This window comes from Pinus tabuliformis, chromosome 1_2 (assembly GCF_031772625.1).
Source record: "Pinus tabuliformis cultivar Carrire ecotype Pingquan chromosome 1_2, CPIR1, whole genome shotgun sequence".
Lineage (NCBI taxonomy): Eukaryota > Viridiplantae > Streptophyta > Pinopsida > Pinales > Pinaceae > Pinus > Pinus tabuliformis.
The window spans coordinates 1,272,257,440-1,272,282,670 of record NC_142298.1 but is presented as its reverse complement, the minus strand read 5'-3'; the positions used below and the strand labels follow the sequence as shown (position 1 = coordinate 1,272,282,670).

Here is a 25,231-nt window from a genome sequence, read left to right as displayed (position 1 = left end):
CACTTCATAATATTTAACTTATAAAATAAAATCTAAATCATGAACTCTCATTTTTATAAGTGTAAATATCAATTATTTTAATAATAAAATTAAACAATAAAAGTGTAAATATTGATATTCCAAATTATAAATTTAATTTCAAAAATGTCAATTTCAACTATAAATTTTAATTATAACATTGTTAATATCAAATTATAAAGATATATAATTATAATTTTATATCATAATATATTTATATCCCATTCCTAATTATATGTAAAATTAAACATCCAAATTAAAAAGAACATTATTAAATATATAAAAATTAAATTAAATTAATACATTGAATAATGATATTCTTTTAAACATAGTTAAAAGTGATGTATAATATGACCATTGTCACCACCAATGTGGATGAAACCATCATCCCACCAAGAGACATTACAGAAGTCCAGCACGAGGGAGCAAAAAAACACAGAAGCCCACTAGACTATTTTTCACATAGCGTAAAGACCCGATCAAGCCTCTTTAGCTTTAAATGACATCATATTGCCTCAACTGGCGAAGCTGGTGCATCCTCTCTTCCTTGAAACCAAGACTCCTTCCGTGTTTCTGCAGGTAACCATGATCTTGATTTCAACTCCATTCCCTCCCATCTTTCCATTCCACCAGTGATTGCTCTCAACTCCTCGGTTCTTAATGGAGACTCCCACTCTGTGCAACACCAAACATCAGCTGCCTTGTGCTTTTCTTTGCTTTCATCGGAATGCCAAAACTGGTAAGGGAGGGCCTGGGAGCCAAAATTCCGAGTTGGGTGGGCATAAAAGGCAACCATTCTTGATCCTTTATCCAGTATGAAATTATTCACAGTCACTGCTGTTGATGTAGGAGAAGAAAATGCAGAAAATTCGTCTTTACGGCCTTCAGCAATTGAAGCAGTTTGATGAATTACTTTCCTTTGATTTTCCAGCTTGGTCTCTGTTTCAGCTTCTCTCCATGATTTCAATGCTTTCTTTAGGCTATTAATGGATTCTCTCTTCTTTTTTTGACCTTCAGCCTTTTTCCATTCACTCATAAGCATATCCAGGGAAGACGATTTCTCTGAACAAATATCTTGATTTCGAACCGCATTCCATTTATTTGAAAACACCATTTTTGGGTACCCATTTTTCGGCTCTGCAGTACAACCCAAATGAGCAGACTCAATCCTGAGGACCCCAAACTCATCTGGGCAACCCCATTTCAGAGCCAAATCCCATGGTCTTACTCCATTGTAATCCCCCACATCCTTGTTTGCACCATTCTTCAAAAGCAATTCCACCATATCTACCTTTACATTCTGTGCTGCATGGTGCAATGGGGTTCTTCCTTTGGAATCCCTAGAATTCACAGAAGCTCCCCTCTTTATCAAAATGCTTGCAAACTGAGTCCTGCCTCCTGCACAGCCATGGTGCAACGGTGTCCTCCCAAGCTTATCCTTGGTATCTATAACCTGCCTGGATGTGTTCAGATGCAGGGCTTTTAAGGCCTTCTCATGGCCTAAAACAGTGGCCCAGTGAAGAGGAGTCCGGCCTATTGAATCAGAGGACTGTATTGGGTTCCCTCCTTCCAGAAGCTTTTTAATCATGCCCACATCATTTGATCTCACTGCCCAGTGCAGTTCTGTCACTGAAAACTCCATATCTCTGAGTAGATTCAACACCAGAACTGCTAAACTCAAAATCTCAAAAACCCCACTGCTGAATTCAATAAACAGAACCCTTATTTCAACACCACCTTTTAACAACAGGTATAATTGAACGATCAGAAGGCCTATCCTTAAATAGGTATAGTCAAGATGCAGGGAAGGACATCGACAATCATTAGACAAGACTTCATATCAGTGGCTGCCAACCCTGCAACTAATATGAGACCAGTGGCCAACATTGATTCGATGACAGTACTTCATGGATAAGATAATTGTAATCAGAATGGATCTGTTACTGTGGTAGCCCACAGTCCATGTGGGTGTGGATACAACGCTTGAAATCACCATCTCCATTTGGCTTTCTGTTACTGTTTAGTATTAAATTTGGTTACCAGTAAATTTGGAGTCAAGACTCAAAAGTAGGTAACTCCAATGTTGAGTTTGGTTGTGCTTGCACATCTAATATGAGGAGAACAGTAACAGTTTATCAGCAATGTTGTTCCCCCCTCACTTGTTGAATCCCTGAATACCATCTTGTCCGAGATAACATGTTCAATCAATCGTAGGTATCTTGTCTGAAATGAGATTTCCACCGTAATATGTTAAATCAGTCAATGTCATCTCCTCCAAGATAAAGTGATTGACAGATGATAATGGCTAATAAAATTCACTCACAGAGAAGTTGCCTAAAGCACCGTTAGAGAAAGAAAGGATAAATGAGCTGTAGGTACGAAATCCAATTTATGGCTACCTACGAAATTGACTACCACTCCTTTATAGTTGGAACGTGTGCAGTGGTCTACTATTTCATTTGATTACGACCTCATATCCAGGGTGAGCGTAAGACCTGAGCAAACTAACATAAGTTATTAATTCGTTGTGAATTATTTATATAAAAGGTGACAAAGGTAAAGGATCATTGTAAATGATTTTAATTAAGCATTTAAAGGTAATGTTTTCACACATAGTAATCTGAATTTTTTAGATTTTGTTATAGGATATTATAATTATAAATGAAGTACAAGATAAGTAACAAGTATTTAAAAACAAAATAGAAGATGTGGTTATGAATTTTATTTTATAAATAAAGTAGAGATATAGGAAAGCTATGTATAACAGTAATGTTAATGTTATTACATATAATTATATGGCAATAAAAATTTATATGTTTATGGAAAATGTTTGGATAATTTTTTTATTAAATGGTTTATATGGTGTTTTTATTCTTACATGATTAAATCTATATTGGTAATAAAAATTTATATGTTTATGGAAAATGTTTGGATAATCTTTTTATTAGGTGGTTTATATAGGGTTTTTATTTTTACATGATTAAATTTATTAATTTTACTAATAAAATTTCAAGCTTGATTATAGACACACTTATTTCTTTCTTTTAAAAAACAGCAAAGCAATGTCATGAAAAAATTTCCCCTTGGTTGAAACAACCAAATGATAATTTGTGATTTTTTTTTTTCCAAAAACTTTTAACCAAAGAAATATTTCATGTTCATTAAGCATCCCTCTTGACGGTTACATTTAATGAAGTTTGGGGAACATTAATTTAGCATGATTACATTTAATGAAGTTTTGGGGATTCACGTCTACATTTAATGAAGTTTGGGGAACATGAATCTAGCATGATGGTGTCATGACTATGACTTATCCTTCCAACAGGGAGAAGATTAAATTTGTCACTTTTGTGTTTTCATTTCAATCTTTACATAGAAAGTTTTAAAAATTGAGCTCAAAGGTTTATTCTATAGCCCAATATGAGGGTGATGTGTAATTCTATCAATTCTTAACTTGGAGTTGACAAGTCCTTAAAAAAATAATTCAAATAAAAAAATGTTGATATAATAAAAATGTAAATGATTATACATATTTTGTTAGTTTTAATTAAAATCATTATAAAACATCAATAATCTCATTCTCATTGGGCTCACATAGTTCATTGATAATATTACAATCTAGTATGAAAAAGATGTGGTAAAAAGATTTCAATTTTTATTTTTGGAGTTATAAATAAAATATTTCCATATCTATGTTAAATGATATAATTAAAACAAAAAAAAAACTTATATTTCTTTTATAATTATTTGAATATAAAACTTAAATAAATTGTTTGAATATCAATATTAACAAATATATATATATATCTATCTATATATATATATATATATATATATAGAGAGAGAGAGAGAGAGAGAGAGAGAGAGAGAGAGAGACTTTAGTAAAATCTTTCAATACTCAAAAAGAAAATGTAATTAAAGGTAAAATAAATAAAAGAGAAATGTGTAATTCATTCATTGTTTAACATAAAATATTAATAATAATAAATTATTCAAAATACAATAGAAACAATGAAAAATTACACATGGTGTATATATAGAGACATAAAACCACTATAGATCCATCTAAATCAGGTATTTATCAAGCACTAAAAGGGATTAAATCTCTTGATGTGTAAATATTTTTTCAAGTTTTGCATTCTAAAAGGAGGTTTACATATAATGAGACTTGATCCCTCTGGGCTCTTGGTAGATCTATGGTTAAAATGGATCTATATTGGTGGTAGATACATTAATTTAAGGAAGACATGTTTTTTATTAGCAATAGTTTTAAGGATCTAGCAAGAATGCAATGTTTTCCATTCCTACAACTAAATTAACAACTTTACCAGTGAATAAGGTTAAGGTGCAAATGCAAGGGAGGTGAAAACCAATCCATGAAGTCGTAACATTTTAACAATGTCTCTAATGAGGAAATATGCTACTTTTCAAATGGGTGAATACCATAAATTGTATTGAATAAAATATTTTTATTTATGTCCACAAGGAAACTTATAGGATCTATGAACTATATGATGAATTACAAAAAATAAACTTTTAGTTTTGATGTTGTTTATCTCAAGGATGCCTCAACCTTCAATATATTCATTTATTTGGTGGCATCACAACCTAATACAAGTTCCACTTGCAGTTTTGACCGAAGAGATTGGGACTAATCACATGTGGTTAGGAGAGGCTATGGATAGTCACGTCATGTAGAGCTAATGGGATGCACAAACAATACAAGTCATGTATAGAAAGTTTTATGGCTAATTCACATCATCTAAAGGTGGTTTTAAATATGATGGATCCAAAATTATGGATTGTCTTGTAATCATGGAGTAAGTTGGGGTTGATTGGCTTACATGCAATAACAAATTTAGGTAGGAGGACCCTATAAAAGAGGTAGCAAGATCAACCAATTCCAAGTATGTGGTATTCAAACTTGGATATGGTAAGTAGTTGTGGATAAAAACCCCTATGATTATACCTCACTCTGTTTCCTCAATTATTTGGTCTTTATATTATTCTATTTTGTGATTTCGAATTTGGATTGGTCTATGAGGGATTTGGGGTTTCTAATAGATAGAAAATTCTAGGAAGTTAATCTAGTTGTGTACTTAAATTGGTCCCTAGTTCCTTCATTTCCCTTTGGTTTATGTTTCATTCAAATATGTTTGGTGTTGTCTTGAATCACCACCATCCACTAGTTGAGTTGTCAATGGTCACTAGGTTTGCATATTTTGGCATCGTCTCCTACTATAATTCGTTTCTATGGGATTGGTTCCTCCAGGACAAAGCTTATGAATTAGAAAAAATCTAGAGGTAGACCCATATCCCAATTCTCAAGGGGTTGATGATTATTTTAGTAGTAGGCACACCTCACCCATTAGCTCTCTCCCTTCAAAGGCATCCATCTAGGCCCATTTCTTTGTATCTTCCTTTATTTTTGTACCCTTAAGGTGGTATATCCTCATTTTATTTATCTTCTAACTCTTTTATGAGTTAGCCTTCTATAACTAATTCTACAAGTAAATGGGCCACACTTGCATGCAGGGAAAATTTTAAGGATGGAAATTTATCTTAAAGTTTAGAAACCTTGGTGAATCCCACTAGTCCATAATATGAAATCTATAAAATGTTTGGAGATCTCTTTGTAAAAATATTCAAATTTATAATATTCTTATGTAGTCTATATATAATTTTTTGGTGATTTTTAGGGTTGATTAATTTCATTCTATGAAATTTGGGTGAATCATTTTTACAAAAAAATGGAAATTAGTGAATCTTTTTTTTGGAAAAAGTATAGAAAATTAGCCCATGGACAAATATTAGCCCCTAAAGTTTTCCCTGCTTGCATGCAACAAAACAAGTTCCATCCAAGGCACTCTTCCTCTTTCTAACCCATCCATCGCCTTTCAAACTCCTCACTTTATTAGAGCTCAATTAGATACAATTATGGTGGCCCTATAATTTAGTGTAGATTCTTTGGGGAAACTAAAATTGATATGGCTAGTATGGAGAAAGCATCAAACAAAAGAGGAAACAACTTACCAAGGAACACTTGGAAGGGAATTCAAAGAGTAGATTTAAGACTTAGGGTATATAAGGATCAAAGACACAAAAATATTTAAAATAATTGAACTATTTGAATGAACAAACATTCATTACATAAGTTGTTGAAGATAAGGAAACCAATAATAGGCTATCCTTCATAGGTTGAACATAATGGATCATAAATTTGATGCATTATGTAGAGAGATTTTTAACTTTAAAATCATAGTCAACAACTAAGAAGACTCTCTAGGAAATTGCAAGGAGGACAATGATCAATTCCTAGCATATGCAATCACTTCATCAAACTCCATCCTATTGGATGAGGAACTAGAGGAATAGAGCCACAAATGCTTCTGTCTTATCTTTAATTTCTCCTTTCTTGTAAAGTAAACATCGTAGGCATTCTTCTTAATTTATATTTGCCATATACCAGGTAAAATTTTAAGGATCAAAGTTTATTTTAAATTTTAGAAACCTTGGCGAATCTCACTAGTACATAATATGCAATTTGTAAAATGTTTTCTAAAATTATTCAAATTTGTAATAATTGTGATATAGCCTCTATATAAAATTTTGGCGATTTTTAAGGTAAAACAATTTTAAACTATAAAATTTGGGTGAATAATTTTTAGAAAAAATGGAAATTAACGAATCATTTTTTTTGTAAAAAGCATGGAAAATTAGCCCACTTGCGAATATTAGCCCCTAACATTTTCCCTGCCATACACCTATTTCAATTGCTAGGTGATGATAATTTAACTTGAATTGACATGTTATATGTTTTTTATGCATAGATATTTTTCCGATCCATAAACTATCATGGATATTCTATTAGACAGTTCGGTACAACATATTTGATAAATTATACCTAAAAGTATGAAATCTACACTATGAGGGTTTATTTCTCTTTATATTTTTGGATCTATAAATTATTGTTTATTTCATAAGCATGCAAATTATAATTATGCATAAAATAGAGAACAACAAAATAAAAAATCACAAACCATGATTGACACAAGATATATCCTAGGAAACCATTTCAGGAGAAAACCCAATTGGAAGGTGAGGCCACTCTGCTCTATTTCTTTGAATAGAAATAGATGCAAGTACAAATAAGTTTGACCTATGTTCCATGGGCTACTATAGTGCGTGAATCCTCTTTGTTTTCTATCTCCCCATCCTTCTCTGCTACTATGCTCATTTATGGAACAAGATACACTTGAAAAGAATGGAACTCTTTTCCCTCCTAGTGGCATGGTTATAACACAACCTAATAACCTCCTAGTGGTTAGGTTTGACTCCTTAAACTCTTAACTAGAGTTACAATATAGAATTTTCTAGAGTCCCCTTGATCAAGATCACATGGATAGCCCATTTTCCATGAGTAATGGGGTTGATGTGGCATCCTCTAAAATTATGGTGGACAAAATAGGAAGGTTAACTTCTGAGTGGTATAAATTTTACATACATACTCTGATTGAGGAGATTGATGTGCCATTGGAAAGAAATATCTATGTAGAATAGGAAAAAAAATATGCACTAACGTGATAAAGTTTTACCCCAAAAAAATGTCATTTGATGCCTAAAAATGCTCTCAGGAGGTTTTAGACCCCAATTTTCTGAACCATGTCATGTTGATAAATATGGTCCTATGAGTTGATTCCTCCACTTTTTCCACTCTAAAATAATTGAAATGGATGAAAAAAACACAATAATCTAATCTAGATCACACCTCCCAATTTTGGGAGGCTTTTGGTCCCCAAAATTGTCTACTTAATGAGGCGAATAAAAAAAAATCCACCTTCTCTCAGGTGTACCATTTAGCATTTCGTTGAAGTTTTCCTTTCAACCTAATCTACAAAAGGTCATATTTCCCATGTATTGTAGTTCTAGATCTCTTTTGTAGAGTTGTATCTACTATCAACTCTTCCTGTGCATCTGGTGCCAAATCCTCTATAGAAGGAAATATGTTTTCCTCTTCTTGATCTGCATGGAAGGCTAATAGAGTTTCATATTCTCTACATTCACAACTAGGTAAATGTGCATGTATGGGGTTATACTAAGCTTATAAGTGTTATCACCCATCTTTTATACTATCTAAAAGGGACCATACTACAGAGCCTTGATTTTATTACCATGGTCTTGTAGCCTCTCCTTGTTCAATTGTAACCATACTTTGTCTCCCACCTTGAACCAATTCTTTGTTCTATGTTGATCATGCCCGACCGTGTATTTTTCATGTGACTTCTGCAGTGTCTCTTTTACCTGTATATGGATTTTCCTAATCTTTTCTACAATTTTTTTTATCCCTCAAGGCATCCCCTGTAAGGTCCTCCCTTATTCTTCCTTACTTCCCATATGTAATATCCAAAGGTGAAGGTGGAACATACAAGTTTCAAATGGATACTTACCAATAGAAGTGTGGACTACTTTGTTATAATAGTGTTGTATATATATCATATTTTCATTCCAAGTCTTTAGATGATTCTGATTGTAGCCCTTCCAAAGCTACACCAAATTCATATTGAATGCTTCTATATGTCCATATGTATGTGGATGGAATTCTATATACCTATTTAGCTTTGTTTCCATATTCTCCTACAATTTAGTCTAAAATTTTCTAAGAAAGCTTGTGTCTGTATTTGAAACAATGCTACTTGGTATCCCAAAGTGAACACAAATCTATCCAAAGAAAAAATGTGTTACTACTTGCCCGCATATGGTATCTTTATGATCTGAATTTATCAAGGGAATGAAATTGAATACATATTTAAAACCAAAACACATAAACACATTGAAACTAGACTTCAATTAATAAATACAAAATGTTGAAATTGTTTACATGCAGAATCAAAGCAAATCTATGAGAAGAGATGTGATGGTTATGTGCCTTCTGAATTATATTAAGGTGATTCTTTAGCCTTTTTATCATGAAAAAATAATAATAAACCATAAGCATCCTAAATCCTAACCCTAGGAGATGAAGCACCAAAGGCTTATGGACCCCAATGGGATAAGTTGGAACATCAACTTCCTAGGGTCATAACTTTCATATACGATCTTCATTTGGAGGAGAAAATAGCCCACTAGAAAGTTTTATATGAGGAGAAAACCATATAGGTACCTCTTTCCCCACAAAACACCATTTAGGGCCTCAAAATGGCTCCACAAGCTTAGGACCTGAAAACTTTCAGAAATAGAAAATTACCAAAATAGGAAATTGTGTTGTGAGATAGGTAGAATAGGTTGGTGGACACCGATATCCACCTGGATGAGTCCTCCCTCCTTAATAAGTAATCTTATGCATTCCATTGAGTGCCTCCATGAGATGAATAAATTCTTATTGAACTTGGTCCTTGCTAAGCCACTTGCCTTGGTACAAGAGTTGGCCTACTTTGACAACCCAATATAGTTGGATCCTCTATTTTCAAGTGTTCTTAATATGTGTGTCCATGATATCATCAGTTGCAGATTATTCAATGCAATCTAGATTGAGCTATTTTAGTGTCAGTTTCTCTACAATTTCAAATGTGTCCAACAATAGTGGAAAGTATGGTTGAAGGAGGTCCACATTGAAAACCGCTTGCAAGCCAAGGAATGGGGGGACCTTAGCTCAAAATCATTGTCATGCACATCCTTGATGATGGTGTAAGTTCCATAGTAGAGTGGTTCAAGTTTTCTATGGTCTCCTACAAGTCATTCCTTTTGCAAATGCAACCAAAACATTTATCCCACTTGAAACTTTTGTGGCACCCAGTGCTAATCATGATGTTATTTGTACTTATTATTCAATTTTGGCAAGATATCATGCAAGAACATGTGCATATTCTACCTACGTAGTTGTAAGGAGAAATGCATCGTCAATGGGACATAATATTTGAAATCCCAGGCCCACTTAAAATAAGTTGTGGCTAGTTGAGTTATGGAGAGTGTTAGGGTCCTATAATAATAGGATTCATAATTTTGAATTGGCTATGGTTAGTCTTGTAATATTGTACATACTTTTGTTTTCTGCAAAATGTTTTACCATATTAAAAATAAAAAATGTAAAGAGGGTAAGTCCTAAAGGAATAATCAAAGGACTAAAAGAAATAAAAAGATCAAAAAAGTAAAAAATATGAACACCCCCCCCACCCCACAAAAAAAAATAGTTAAAAATAGATCATGAAAGTGTGCAAATTCAAATGCCACTACTTTGTACTTTACTTCGCAAAATAATATTGTGTGCAGCTTGTCAAAAGTGCCACAATCCATGATGGTCAAACTAGTTTATGTTGGAAATAATACTGAGAGGGGGGGGGGGGGTCAATCAGTATTATCAAGTCAAATGTTTCCTTTTCAATTCCAGATGATATACGCTACTTTTCTTAATAAAAACCGCGTATATACGCAATTATAGATAAAGAAACCCGCGTATACAAAGCAGACTTATAATTTGATTTATCTTTCAGATGTTAGTTATTAATTTGTGATTCAGAAGCAAATAAACAGTAACCAGAAACAATAAAGCAGAGCAGAAAGACAATCGCACACAAGAATACAAGATATAAGGTGGAAACCCAATGTGGGTGAAACCCACCTGCTGCAATTCGTCTCTATCTTTTCTTTAATTAGAAACTTCTTTTTACAAATGTACTGGTGCAATCCTTTTACCAGTATGCAAGTTGCAACCTGCAGAGAGCTACAACTCTCTCTCGTTTTCCAGCTTCTTCTGGAAGGGAGCTACAACCCCCTTAGCTCTTGCACTAGCCAAGATACTAGTACGTAGGTGTTGGCCTACAGAAGGCTACAACCTTCTCTCTCCTTCAAGGACCACGTTTCATAAATTTTCAGACTGGATCCACAAATAACATCAATCAACCATCAAGAATTTCTGCATCAACCAATCACCTTTTCACCAAAACTAAATCAACATAAACACCTCTCTGATGACTGTACCCAGATCACAGTAACAGTACCACACACCAAAATTGAACCCAGAACACTGCAGCAATAAACAGAAGCAGCAAAAACACAACTCAAAATGTATACACTACTTTAATGGCCTGAAACCTGCATGCATACGCTTCTCCGTATGGAACAACCTGCGTATATGCTGTTTTCCTTCACTGAACCTGCGTATATACGCGCCTTAGCTGAACTGAACCTGCGTACAGATCTACAAACATAATTCACTCTTTCAAGTATTCAGGCACTGATTAACCCAAATTATCAGATTTATAGATCACGCATGTGCCAGATATAACAGATCAAAATCATGCAAAGATATTATCATTCAAGCCAAGAGATTATGACCCATCAATAGAACTTATCCTTCTTTTCGCTAAGGTTCCTCCTTCATTCAGATCCAGATCTGCTCCACAATGCTAATCACCAATATTTCAGATCTCGTACATTATCAGATATTCAATAATAATTCAGATGATGCCTTGTCACATGATCTCCTTCCTCTTTTATAGTTTTAGGCCTTCCACAATACCACGGTCCAAAACCATAATAAACCAATACCAAGGGCCCAAAACCTAGGGTCAACACTTCTGATGAGATACCTTGGTCCAAAACCATAGGTTCAAATTCCAAGGACTAACAACCATGGACCAAAAATAAGTTTCCCACCATGTACGCGCTTTTATGTGCATAAAAGTGCATGTATACGCATACACGACTTCTGAACGTATAACCTGCGTGTATACGCGTCTTTGGCAAGGTGAACCTGCGTATACAAGATTTCCTTCATTCTGAGCGCCTGAACTGAGGTCTGACACCAAAGTGAGTTGCCATCAAGGACAACCTCTGTACCATATGGCCACACCTGTGCCAAAATGCCAACAATCTCCCCCTTTGGACTTGATGGCAACCCCACGATCCTCAAAGTCATTCTCCCCCTTTGTCATCAAGGACAAAGGGTTGTGCTCCCCCTGAGTACATGCTGATATCTCTGCTCTACTGTGCTGAACATGCTCCCCCTGACTGTAGGCAAGATCTACAAAAAGATGTTCTTCAAGAAGAGCCATATACATCATAAAAGACCTTCCTATCACCAAAAGACTCAATACATATAACCATCACCCAACCAAGTGGGGATCATCCACCCAACCAAGTGGGGATACAACAGAATTTTACATATGACAACCAATCACATCAATCATCCCAAGCATAGTGGGGAAAGAAAAAAGGGCCGTTACATGACCTTGATAAAATAATATACATGACATAGAGACAAAATATCAAGACTTATGAAAATGACCAATAACTACTATCAGCAGCTTCTGGCAATCATTGTATATATCAGCAACCATGATCTCCTTCTGATCTCCTTTCTGCAGCTGATCCACCTGAACCAAAAACGGCTTGAGTAATAGAACCAAGAGCTTCTAAGGTAATGCCAACAATACATTATTAGAAGATTATCTGCTCCCCCTGAACCCGTGCCTGATGGTCTCTGACAGACCCATATCAGACTCTCTTCAACCAGAGTCTTTCCTTGCTGATTTTCTCCAGATACGCGACTGCACCTGCATAAATCGGTGTATGTACGCAGATTCCCCTCATCCAACTCGCGTACACAAACTTTTCTTTGATATAGACAAGCTTCAACAGCAGGATGAAGCATCAACTACTCCCAGCTTATGTCTGAGATATTCAAAAGTTTCCCTGGGCAGTGGTTTGGTGAGGATATCGGCAATTTGTTCCTTAGAAGGAACATACTCCAACTTGACTTTTTGCTCAAGCACTTGTTCCCGAAGAAAGTGATATTTGATAGGTATGTGCTTGGTCTTTGAATGCATGACAGAATTCTTTGAAATGCTTATTGCACTTGTATTATCACATAAGATAGAGACAGGTGGAGTACATGTGATTTGAAAATCCTGCAAGGTTTGCATCATCCAAAGAAGTTGAGTGCAAGAAGATGCAGCAGCCACATATTCCACTTCAGCTGTAGATAAAGCAATCGAACTCTGTTTCTTGCTGAACCAAGATACTAATCTGGATCCCATAAAGAATGCACCACCACTTGTGCTCTTCCTATCATCTACGCTTCTGGCCCAATCTGCATCTGTGTAAGCATGAAGTGTGAGATTTGTATCTCTAGGGTACCATAAGCCATAGTTTTGAGTTCCTTGAAGGTACTTGAAGATTCTCTTGACTGCCTGAAGATTAGTTTCCTTTGGATTTGCCTGAAATCTTCCAACTATTCCCACTGCATGCATGATGTCTGGTCGGGTACCTGTCAAATAAAGAAGACTTCCAATCATAGATCTATAGGTTGGTTGATGCACTGCTGCCGATTCATCATTTGCACTGAGGCTGCATCCTATAACCATGGGGGTACATACTGGTTTTGAATCTTCCATGCCATACTTCTTCAGAATCTACTTGAGGTACTTGGTTTGAGACAAGAAGATACCGCCTTCATTTTGTTGGATTTGCAATCCAAGAAAGTATGTCAGTTCTCCAAGCAAGGACATTTCGAATTCTTTCTGCATCACCAAGGCAAAGCTTTGACTCATAGCTTCTTCATTGCTTCCAAAGATAATATCATCTACATACACAACAAGTATTAGCAATTTTTTATTTTCAATTTTTATATAGAGATTGCTATCTGCTGATCCTTTTGAAAAACCTTGTTTATGAAGATATTTATCCAAACGATAGTACGAAGCCCTTGGAGCTTGTTTAAGCCCATAGAGAGCCTTTTTAAGTCTGCATACAAGATTTGGATCATTCCCAAGGATAAATCCATCTGGTTGCTCTATGTACACTTCTTCTTCTAAGTCTCCATTCAGAAAGGCTGATTTTACGTCCATTTGAAATACTTTGAACTTCTGGAAGCTAGAGAGAGCAAGGAACATTCTGATGGCCTCAAGTCTAGCAACGGGAGCAAAATTTTCTTCAAAGTCTATTCCTTCCTGTTGAGTATACCCTTTGCAAACAAGTCTGGCCTTGTTTCTAATCACTTCCCCATTTTCATTCAACTTATTTTTGAAGATCCATTTTGTTCCTATGACATTTTTGTCTTTTGGTCTATGAACCAACTTCCAAGTGTTATTCTTTTTTATCTGCTCAAGCTCTTCATCCATTGCCTTAACCAAACACTCATCTTTGCATGCTTCTTTTACATTTTGCGGTTCAGTGGAAGAGAGCAATGCCAAATAGCTTGAAGCTTCTGCTATTGTTATTCTTGTTTGTATACTTGCTTCTTTCTGCCCCAAAATTTGAGATTCTGGATGATTCTTCTGAACGTACCTGGATGGAGTATTTTCTTCTATCCTTATCTGTTCCTCTCGTGCCTCTTAGGGTTCTTCTTCATCATCTGTCTGATTTAGAGAGTAGTCTTCATCCTCATTGATATTTTCATGATTCACTTCCCTAGGGATGTATCCTTTTTCATCAACCACTACATCAATGCTGTCAACAATTCTTCCAAGCCTTTTATTGTAACACTTATATGCTTTGCTGTAGGGAGAATAACCAAGGAGAATGCCTTCATCTGCTCTAGGTTCAAGTTTGCCAAGCTGCTCATCAGTATTCTTAATATAGCATTTGCTCCCAAAAATTTTGAAATGCTTTACCGAAGGAGTTTCACCATACCAGAGCTCATGAGGAGTTTGAGTGTTGTTCACTCAGACATTTGTTTTGTTGAGAATAACAACCGCTGCATATGCAGCTTCACCACAGAAGGTTGCGAGAGTTCCAGACTCATCAAGCATAGCACGAGCCATTTATTGGACTATTCTGTTCATCCTTTTCGCCACTCCATTTTGCTGAGGAGTCCTAGCTGTAGAGAATTCCCTTCTTATTCCATGTTCTTCACAGAAATCAAAAAATTCATTTGAGGTAAATTCCCCACCTCTGTCGGACCTGAGGCACTTAATTTTGTAATCTGATTCATTTTCAGCCAAGGCTTTGAAGGATTTGAATTTTTCGAATGCTTCGTCTTTGTGCTTCATAAGTCCTAACCAAGCAAACCTGGAGAAGTCGTCAATGAATAGTATCAGGTATTCTTCTCCTCGAGGTGACCTTGTCCTAAATGGACCACATACATCTGTATGGACTAGCTCAAGAGGCCTGCTAGCTGATCCTTCTTTCTCGGGAAAGTTAGTTCTGGTTTGCTTACCAAACTGACATGATTTGCATAAGGTGTTGTCTGGAATTTTGATATCTGGAAGACCACGAACTGCCTGGTATTTGCATGCTTTCCTTATTTGTGAAAAGCTTAGATGCCCCAACCTCCGGTGCCATAACCAGTGATCATCATCCTTGGTTAAATAGCATTGTTGTTGTCCTTCTTCAAATATGTATAGATTATTTGGAGTTCTTCTGCCTTTGATCACTGTTTCTCCTGTATCAAGATCACGAACACTACATCCATTTGATCGAAATATTACCTCGGTTCCTTGATCGCACATCTGACTAACACTTAGTAGATTATGCTTCAAGCCATCAACATATAAAACATTTCCAGCTTTGACCTGTTCTTTCAACTGAGCAGTGCCTTTTCCTTTTATGCCTGCAGGGGTATCATTTCCAAAAGACACCTTCTTCCCCTTTTCTACTGCAGTATATGATTCAAGTTTTTCTTTATCCCTTGTCATATGCTTTGAACATCCGTTGTCGATATACCATATATTTTCCTGTCCTTCTGCATAGAAGGCTATCCCACATCTTTCTAGTTGTGGTTCCTTCATTCTCCATGTTCTGGCACTTGAGGTATGTTCCTTCTGAGTTGTCTTCCAAAACCTGCTCCTGCATTCGGAATCTTCATGACCAAAGTTATTACAAATAGAACATTCAACTTCATTTTCAAGGGCCGAAAAGTTGTTATAAGTCCTTTTCGTGATTCCATTCATATTCCTTTGTTTTTTAGCTTCTCTAGTCATGATTGTCTTATAGGCAACACATTGAGCTGCTTTGTGACCAAAATTATGGCAAGAGAAACATTGGCCATTGAAGAAACTCCTGCGATTATCAAATCTATCATCCAATCGATTGTAGTTTCTACTGACATCCACTCTTGAGGCAAATTGGGAAGTTTTTACCTGTAGCTGATTGTAGCTTCTGTTTGTCGTTAAGGTATCTTGTCCCCAATTTTCTTGATAGTCTTTATTCGTTCTTGAGGTAAACTATCCCTGATTTACCTGATGATTTCTATTAGGCCTTTGCTCGCTCTTCTTTGCTGCATCAAGATAACTTTTGGAGGTAGAAGCTTGAGATGTTTCTCCATTATATCCCAGACCTGTCTTGATTAGTGGAGAACGCTGCACATTGATAATCTCGTCCAGAGTTTCAGATCCTTTAACAAATTTAAGATTAATAGCTTTTGTTTTCTCAATCTCCTTTCTAAGACAAACAATTTCACATTCCATTTTTTCAAGATGTTTTTCCCTTTCAGCCAGTTGATATTGTAGAGACTCAATAATTGCACTTTTCTCTTCTAAGCAGATTTTGAGATTAGTCATCTCTTCAGAAAAACCTTCTACATCTATAGCATCCATGTAGTCATCATCTTCAAAAGCCATTAAAAGTTTATATTTATTACCTCGTTCATCTTCGTCACTATTTGAAAGTCCATCACTATCTTCATGAGTGTAATAGATTTTCTTATTTGCATTCTGTTTCTTGTTCCATCTAACAGGTTCCTTCCCTTTGTCAATCTTATCCTTGTGAGGACATTTGGCAGCATAGTGACCGACTCTTCCACAAGCAAAGCATTTGAAAGGTAACTTACCTCGGAACTGTCCAGTACCCCGTTGAAGATTTCTGACAAAATTTGATTCTTCTTCTTCTTCTGACACACGTCCTGACTCATAGTACTCGCCTTTGCCTGAAGCCTTGAAGGTAGCTTCTATCCTGTCTGATGGTCCTCCTTTCCTCATTTCATAAGCAATTAGAATACCATGCAGCTGTGACATTTTAAGGCTTTGTAGATTCTCCTTTTCTTCTATTGCAGAAACTTTAGATTCAAACCTAGGGGACAAAGATCTTAGAACTTTTTCAACCACAACAGCCTCTTTTATTTCTTCACCCAAATTTTTCATACAATTAACAATCTCATCTACACGAAGAAAATAGTTAGCCACACTTTCATCATTATACATCTTGAGATTTTCATACTGAATCCCGAGGGTTTGAATTTTTGCTCATTTTAACTGATCATCTCCTTCATAGTTTAAGACAATCTTGTCCCATATTTCTTTTGCTGATTTTAACTGCATAACTTTCACAAATTCTGATTGAGATAGACATCCCAATAGAGTATTGACCGCCTTTGCATTTGTTTCATATTTCTTCTTCTCAGCCGGATCTGTAGGAGTTGCTGCTGGAAAAGTATATCTTGTATCTATGATATCCCAGACTTCTGTACCCAACGATTGAAGATAGGCAGTAACTCTTACCTTCCAATATATGAAGTTTGTCCCATCAAAAACCGGTGGCCTGATTGATGCTTCCCTCTCGTAGTTGCTCATGATCAAGGATCTTCCTTCAAGCGATCAAGCTTCTTCAGAAGGACCTGCTCTGATACCAATTGTTGGAAATAATACTGAGAGGGGGGGGGGGGGGGGGGTGAATCAGTATTATCAAGTCAAATGTTTCCTTTTCAATTCCAGATGATATACGCTACTTTTCTTAATAAAAACCGCGTATATACGCAATTATAGATAAAGAAACCCGCGTATACAAAGCAGACTTATAATTTGATTTCTCTTTCAGATGTCAGTTATTAATCTGTGATTCAGAAGCAAATAACCAGTAACCAGAAACAGTAAAGCAGAGCAGAAAGACAATCACACACAAGAATACAAGATATAAGGTGGAAACCCAATGTGGGTGAAAACCACCTGCTGCAATTCGTCTCTATCTTTTCTTTAATTAGAAACTTCTTTTTACAAATGTACTGGTGCAGTCCTTTTACCAGTACGCGGGCTGCAACCTGCAGAGAGCTACAACTCTCTCTCGTTTTCCAGCTTCTCTTGGAAGGGAGCTACAACCCCCTTAGCTCTTGCACTAGCCAAGATACTAGTACATAGGTGTTGGCCTACAGAAGGCTACAACCTTCTCTCTCCTTCAAGGACCACGTTTCATAAATTTTCAGACTGGATCCACAAATAACATCAATCAACCATCAAGAATTTCTGCATCAACCAATCACCTTTTCACCAAAACTAAATCAACATAAACACCTCTCTGACAACTGTACCCAAATCACAGTAACAGTACCACACACCAAAATTGAACCCAGAACATTGCAGCAATAAACAGAAGCAGCAAAAACACAACTCAAAATGTATACGCTACTTTAATGGCCTGAAACTTGCGTGCATATGCTTCTGCGTATGGAACAACCTGCGTATACGCTGTTTTCCTTCACTGAACCTGCGTATATACGCGCCTTAGCTGAACTGAACCTGCGTACAGATCTACAAACATAATTCACTCTTTCAAGTATTCAGGCACTGCTTAACCCAGATTATCAGATTTATAGATCACGCATGTGCCAGATATAACAAATCAAAATCATGCAAAGATATTATCATTCAAGCCAAGAGATTATGACCCATCAATAGAACTTATCCTTCTTTTCGCTAAGGTTCCTCCTTCATTCAGATCCAGATCTGCTCCACAATGCTAATCACCAATATTTCAGATCTCGTACATTATCAGATATTCAATAATAATTCAGATGATGCCTTGTCACATGATCTCCTTCCTCTTTTATAGTTTTAGGCCTTCCACAATACCATGGTCCAAAACCATAATAAACCAATACCAAGGGCCCAAAACCTGGGGTCAACACTTCTGACGAGATACCTTGGTCCAAAACCATAGGTTCAAATTCCAAGGACTAACAACCATGGACCAAAAATAAGTTTCCCACCATGTACGCGCTTTTCTGTGCATAAAAGTGTGTGTATACGCATACACGACTTCTGAACGTATAACCCACGTGTATACGCGTCTTCGGCAAGGTGAACCTGCGTATACAAGATTTCCTTCATTCCGAGCGCCTAAACTGAGGTCTGACACCAAAGTGATTTGCCATCAAGGACAACACATGTACCATAGGGCCACACCTGTGCCAAAATGCCAACAGTTTAAACTTGATTCATTCATGCTTTAAATTTCATGTTGATAGATAGAGAATAAAAATATGACCAAACTGTTTAATCTTGGCAGATCAGTAGTTAGGTAGAGAATAAAAATGAGCTCATCAGTTTAATTTGAGCCATTGGAAGTTATAAGGTTAGAATTAGATAGTTTTCTTATCAAATAAATGATAAATAAAGGGCCAGCAAGCTCAAATGCACCTAATCAATGAAGAGAAAATGTTAGGGTAAATAAAGGGTAGGTAGAAGAAGTTTTGCAAGTGCACAAGGTTGCTAAGTCAAAAGAACCTTCATCATGCTTATGTTTCATCTGCAGGAGGAATTGTCAAAGAGAAAGGACATTTACTAAAGCTTATTTGCTAATTTCCCCTCATTTCACTAGAGCCCCACATGCTTATTTATTAATTTCCCATCATTATCCCTTCATTACTTATAAAAACCCTTTCCCCTCATTTTGACATTTTATCCCTTTGTTTCACACATTTCCCTAGACATTACCCTTCAAAAATCAATCCGCCTTCCCAAAACCCCTTTCCCTTGTGTGAAACACATTCCTATCACAAATAATACATCCCCCCCTTATTAATTTCTCTTTTTCCCCTTAAAAACACACTAAACCCCTTTATCCTAAGTTATTTCCGAAAGTCCCACTTTATATTTCCCCACGTTATAATTCCCTGACACCATTTAACTCACCAAACCTTGGTGCATAGTTAAAACCCTCTGCCATATAAACCCATGGTCCCCACATTTACTAACCCATTGTTTGTATTAAAAATCCCACAATTATTTGTTAATTAATTACATTTTATTGTAATTTAAACCTCGGGCCCCACCAACCATGTCCCAACTCCTTCTGTGCAACTTCACCACACGATATCCCTCTGATCTCCCACCTCCAGATCCAACGATGCATATCAATATCACGCAGATTCACAATCTGATAGTTAACGGTCCAAAGGCACGTGAGATTCGCGGTTTTGGCCGAGCACAGTTTGGCTATGTGGCGACACCAGGTTATATCATGTGCTGATGAAAAATACCACCCCTCACCCAAAAGTGGTGTGATATGGCCTGAAACCACCTCCCCGCCTAAACAAAAACTGCCCACTATTCATTCGCCAATTCTCGCACCAAAATGTAACCATTATTGGTTAAAAGGCCAAAAAGGCCACATTTTGCTCTTTTTGCTCATTTTCGCTGCAAACCTCTGTTAACCAATTCTGACACCCTGAACCTCTATGAAACCAATTTAACCACCTTTTACAACCAGAAGATGCTCCAGACACCAAATTGAAGCAGCGAATTGACAATTAAAGCCTCAGTAACCTCTGTTGCTACCATAGAACCCTGTTTCTACACCAAATCGTCATTCTCTAGGTATTCTTGAAAGAACCAGAACGACCCTGTAAATTTGAACCATGCACAGTAAATATTAAAAGGTTAATTAATTAAATAAATTGAAAAACCTTGTTAAACTCAAGAGAGCCTTATTGTGCGTCCAAAAACCTTGTTCTACACATTGTAATTACCCTCCCCATTGTTCCAGACCTATTGACCTTACTCCTAAAGCCACAGAAAGATTAATCCAGTAGAATATACCAAATTATGGCTTCCCAAACCTCTTTGGATGTAAGACCCCTGCAAACCCCTCAACTAGATCTTGACCATCTCCCATTAGCCGACATATATTTTCAAATTAAAGATACTATTTGCCCTAGCCACCTACTGAAACTCCACTGCTAGAGTAAAGATAAGTTCCTGAACCAAAATGATGATATTCACCTATGGGAATCAAATTTGCCCAAGAACTTGTTCCCACAGGTACACCTATTCCAAGAAATCATCCACTTCTGCCAAGCCTGCTATGTTCCCAGTAAAAGAACCATACTCTCACCTGACCAACGGGTTTTATTCACCATTACTGCAGAATCAATAAATCAAATGTTGCAGATCCAGCCAGGCCCAAATGAAACCCCACTTTCCATTGAAGGCTTACTTAAACTCTACACAAAGCTAGACCTTCCCAAGAAAGCTCAGATCTTTCAGACTTTCATCATTGAAGAGTCTCATATTCCAACAGATACTCCTCCATATGTTGCTACCATTTTCTCTGAGAGAGGCAGATAAATCATAACCATGCTCTCTTGCATTCTAGGGAACATCACTGTTATATACCTAGGGGGGATAATATGGGGTACCAAGGGAGGTACCCAAGATAATAATGTAATAATGGGATGGACCATAGTAATAAATAAGGTGGTTAACCCATATCATGTAAGGGACCACAAATAGTTAATAATAATGTAATGGGCCCATGGTATTAGTTGATGGTATGAGGGAACCATGGTAATGACCCATGGTATTGTATGTATGAGGCCTATATAGAGGCTAGAGACTCCATGTCAAGGAAGATAGTCAAGGATTATTGTATGAGCAGGCATATGGCTTGTGGAGTGTTCTCCTTCCTTAAGGAGTGAATGTATGGTGTTGCCCTACCTTAAGGGTTTGACTAATAAAGTGAATCATTTCTATCTATTTCTCTCTTATTGTTTCTGGGTATATTTGCATTATCTTATATTTTTGGATCAGATCTACAACAAGTGGTATCATAGCACTTTCTTGGGCAAACCGTGGAGATTTTTTTTTTTTTGCAAGGTTTCGGGGGCGGCGAGTTTACAGATCAGATCTGTACGTTTTAGTGCAATATCTGCTAAATCTAATTGCAGATCTATATTATTTGTGAAAAAATAGCTGATTTCAAAAAAAAATTGGTTGAATCGGAGTCCGGATGAAGGAGATATCGCTGATCTAAAAATCAGTGGGGTTGTAGACAATTTTCAGGGCAGCGATTTTGCGGTGCAGATCTAGACGTCCTGGTACAAGATCTGAAAAATATAATTGTAGATCTGGATTCTATGTGAAAAAATACCCGATTTCAAAAAAAAAACGATCGAATCGAAGTCCGGATGAGGGAGATATCGCTGATTTAAAATCAGCTATTTTTGTAGAAATTTTGGTGACGGCGAGAGAGTAGCAGCGCAGATCTGGAATTCTAGTGCCTGGATCAGGATTTCCATCACATGGGCAGATGCAGAATGATTGTTCCATTTCTGAAAACAGGTCATAATAAGGATTCTGAGCAATATTGATGAAATTGTGACAATTTCAAATTTTCGCCAAGTCAGCGAATTTTTTCTCAAAACCCTCTTCATGAAGACTCTATATTTTACAGGAAAAGATGATGGTCCTACTATTGAAGAATTCATACAAAGATACAAGTCCACATATGGGACATATTGGAAGCTTCCAATGCTGTTTAATATGAGAGATGAGGCTTAAAAATGGAATTCATCACTTGACTACCAGCAGTTGATCACACTTTCAGATGCAGAATTTTAAAAAATCTTTTTGGACAAATGGTCTCGGGCTAAAAAAAAGGAGAATGAGACACATAAGGGGTTAATTGCTACGGGTGTCTCCTCACTGTAGGTTCATGGATTGATTTAGAAAGAGAAGATCATTGTTTCTATCAATCCTAGTGGTAAACATAATTTTATCAATGTTAATTTGGCAAAAAAATTGTAAGTCCCAGCAAAACATATTGAAAATACACAGGTTGATGATAAGGATGTTCAAATTTATAAGGATTTGAAACTTTCTATGGATAAGTATGTGTTCCATGGTGATTTTTATGCTTCAGATATGGATAACATGGATGTTGTTTTGGGATACCCTTGGATGGAATTAGTGGGTACTATAAATATTAATGTACAGAAGAAATTCCTGAAGCTCTAGTATAAAAAGAAGAAAATTACATTACATGATATTTCCATTAATAAGAAGGTAGAGTCCAAGGAGGTTGAAGCAGAAGATGTTACAGGGACTGACATATCAGATGATGAGCAGTTGATGGTCGACAATCAAACACAAATAGAGGCTGAAGCCGAAAAGGTAACAGGTGCTGACACATCTGATGAGGGTTCAGTGGTTGAAGTCATATTGGAAAAGAAGACACCACAACAGGCACCACAGCAGGGTGAATTAAAGAAAAATACATCATGGGTTAAAACTTCAACATATCATCACTCACATCACCCCGCAAGACAACCATCAAAATGGAAACCAAGTAGTCACATGACGGATAGCGAGGAGAGAAGATCCACCCACTACACATCAACACAGAAGAGCTGCCACGGTCAACTTCCATCTCAAGCGAGCGAGGCACCAGCGAGATCGAGGGTTCACCTTTCTCTTGGATGGCTAGATGCACGTGCATGGTATCAGTGGACTACTCTTTTGAGTAGATCTTATTATTTGTGTTCTTCCCATGTTTCGGGGACGAAACATGCTAAGGGGGGTGGAGTGTTATATACCTAGGGGGGATAATATGGGGTACCAAGGGAGGTACCCAAGGTAATAATGTAATAATGGGATGGGCCATAGTAATAAATAAGGTGGTTAACCCATATCATGTAAGGGACCACAAGTAGTTAATAATAATGTAATGGGCCCATGGTATTAGTTGATGGTATGAAGGAACCATGGTAATGACCCATGGTATTGTATGTATGAGGCCTATATAGAGGCTAGAGACTCCATGTCAAGGAAGATAGTCAAGGATTATTATATGAACAGGCATATGGCTTGTGGAGTGTTCTCCTTCCTTAAGGAGTGAATGTATGGTGTTGCCCTACCTTAAGGGTTTGACTAATAAAGTGAATCATTTCTATCTATTTCTCTCTTATTGTTTCTGGGTATATTTGCATTATCTTATATTTTTGGATCAGATCTACAACAATCACTAATGAACATCTGGATGAGGTTGTTCTTGTTTTCCTTTCTATCTTTTGCCTAGGCAAGCCTCCTGCTACAGTTTAAAACTTTGTTAAGTTCATAGCAGACAGAATCCATGAACACTTTATCAGATTGCCAAATGAGAGAGTCTTCCAATATTCATCAGTATTATTACATATGTTCTTATACTTTAAGTTAGACAAGTTTCTAGTTAGCATCCAAATGTTAGACACCAAGGGAAATCCAAGATCTGTCATCTTTTGGACACCATTGATCCAAAGATATTCCACTATTTTTTCTTATAAAGAGTTCATTGATTCATTTGTTCATCCAGTTGTAAACATGCTAACCAGTAGCTATCAACCTAGGATCAATGATGAAATGAAGAGAGTTTTACAGTTGGCTAAGAACAGTAGAGTGGGAGACTGGTATCTATACTAGGACCACATAGAAATCAAGATATATGGATGCCAACTCACTCCCTACAAGCTGCCTAAATACCTCACCATGAGGATATTTGCATTAGAATATTTCAGGGAAATCATAAACTCTTATGAAGTTAATTTCCTGTCAGCTAGGAAGAAGACTCAAAAATCAAAAACCAATTAGGCCCTTTTATTTGTAATAATTGGGAAGCTGGACAAGAAGCAGATAAAATCTTACAGCAAATGAACTTCAAAAATAGTTTCATGTGGTAGTATGACCCTAATGGAGTCATAAACATACTAAGGCCCAAATTCAAATTGAGTCCTTTCATACATGATCCCAGGCCAGACATTGAAAGATATGCCAACCAGTCAGAATGGTTGGAGAATACTTTAATAGATGTGGAGAATACTTTAATATATGTGGAAAAGCAGATTGATACTAGTTCCTTTCTATAGGTTCGATCCCTACAAGAACAAATGAATATTACTCCCCATTCTATAGACTCCAGCCAATGAGGACATAAATTTAAAAATAACTAGGGAAGAAGGTTCTAGCTCTGGGATGGACACTACAAATGACAGGTTAGAGATCAGTTACAAGAAGAGGCCCAAGATTAATCCTGTAACTGAGCAAGAAGACACCATTGAGATAGTTAAAATCACTGATACTGACACAATGGTGGGTAAGACCAACGGCCCAGCAGTTTCAGAGGAAACTCAATAGCCTTCTACTTCAAACACTTAGCTTATTGAAAAGAAACTCAGTATTGAAGTCTCTTCATCCAGCAAGCGAGTGGATAAAGAGAAAAATATAAAAGAAAAGTACAAGGAAATTAAGTTGAGGAA

At 36.5% G+C, this 25,231-nt stretch overlaps 1 protein-coding gene across 1 annotated transcript; it reads right to left on the bottom strand.

The window, feature by feature from the left end:
• Window positions 1–383: 383 nt before the first annotated feature.
• On the bottom strand, window positions 384–1,810 carry LOC149210870 (uncharacterized). The gene has a single exon (XM_089394494.1). The coding sequence runs from the start codon at window positions 1,658–1,660 to the stop codon at window positions 524–526; it is 1,137 nt and encodes a 378-aa protein (XP_089250620.1). The 5' UTR covers window positions 1,661–1,810; the 3' UTR covers window positions 384–523.
• Between the last annotated feature and the right edge of the window lie 23,421 nt (window positions 1,811–25,231).

Bases quoted from the DNA above. Each gene is read 5' to 3' on its own strand.
- LOC149210870 (XM_089394494.1), bottom strand. From the start codon at position 1,660: ATGGAGTTTTCAGTGACAGAACTGCACTGGGCAGTGAGATCAAATGAT.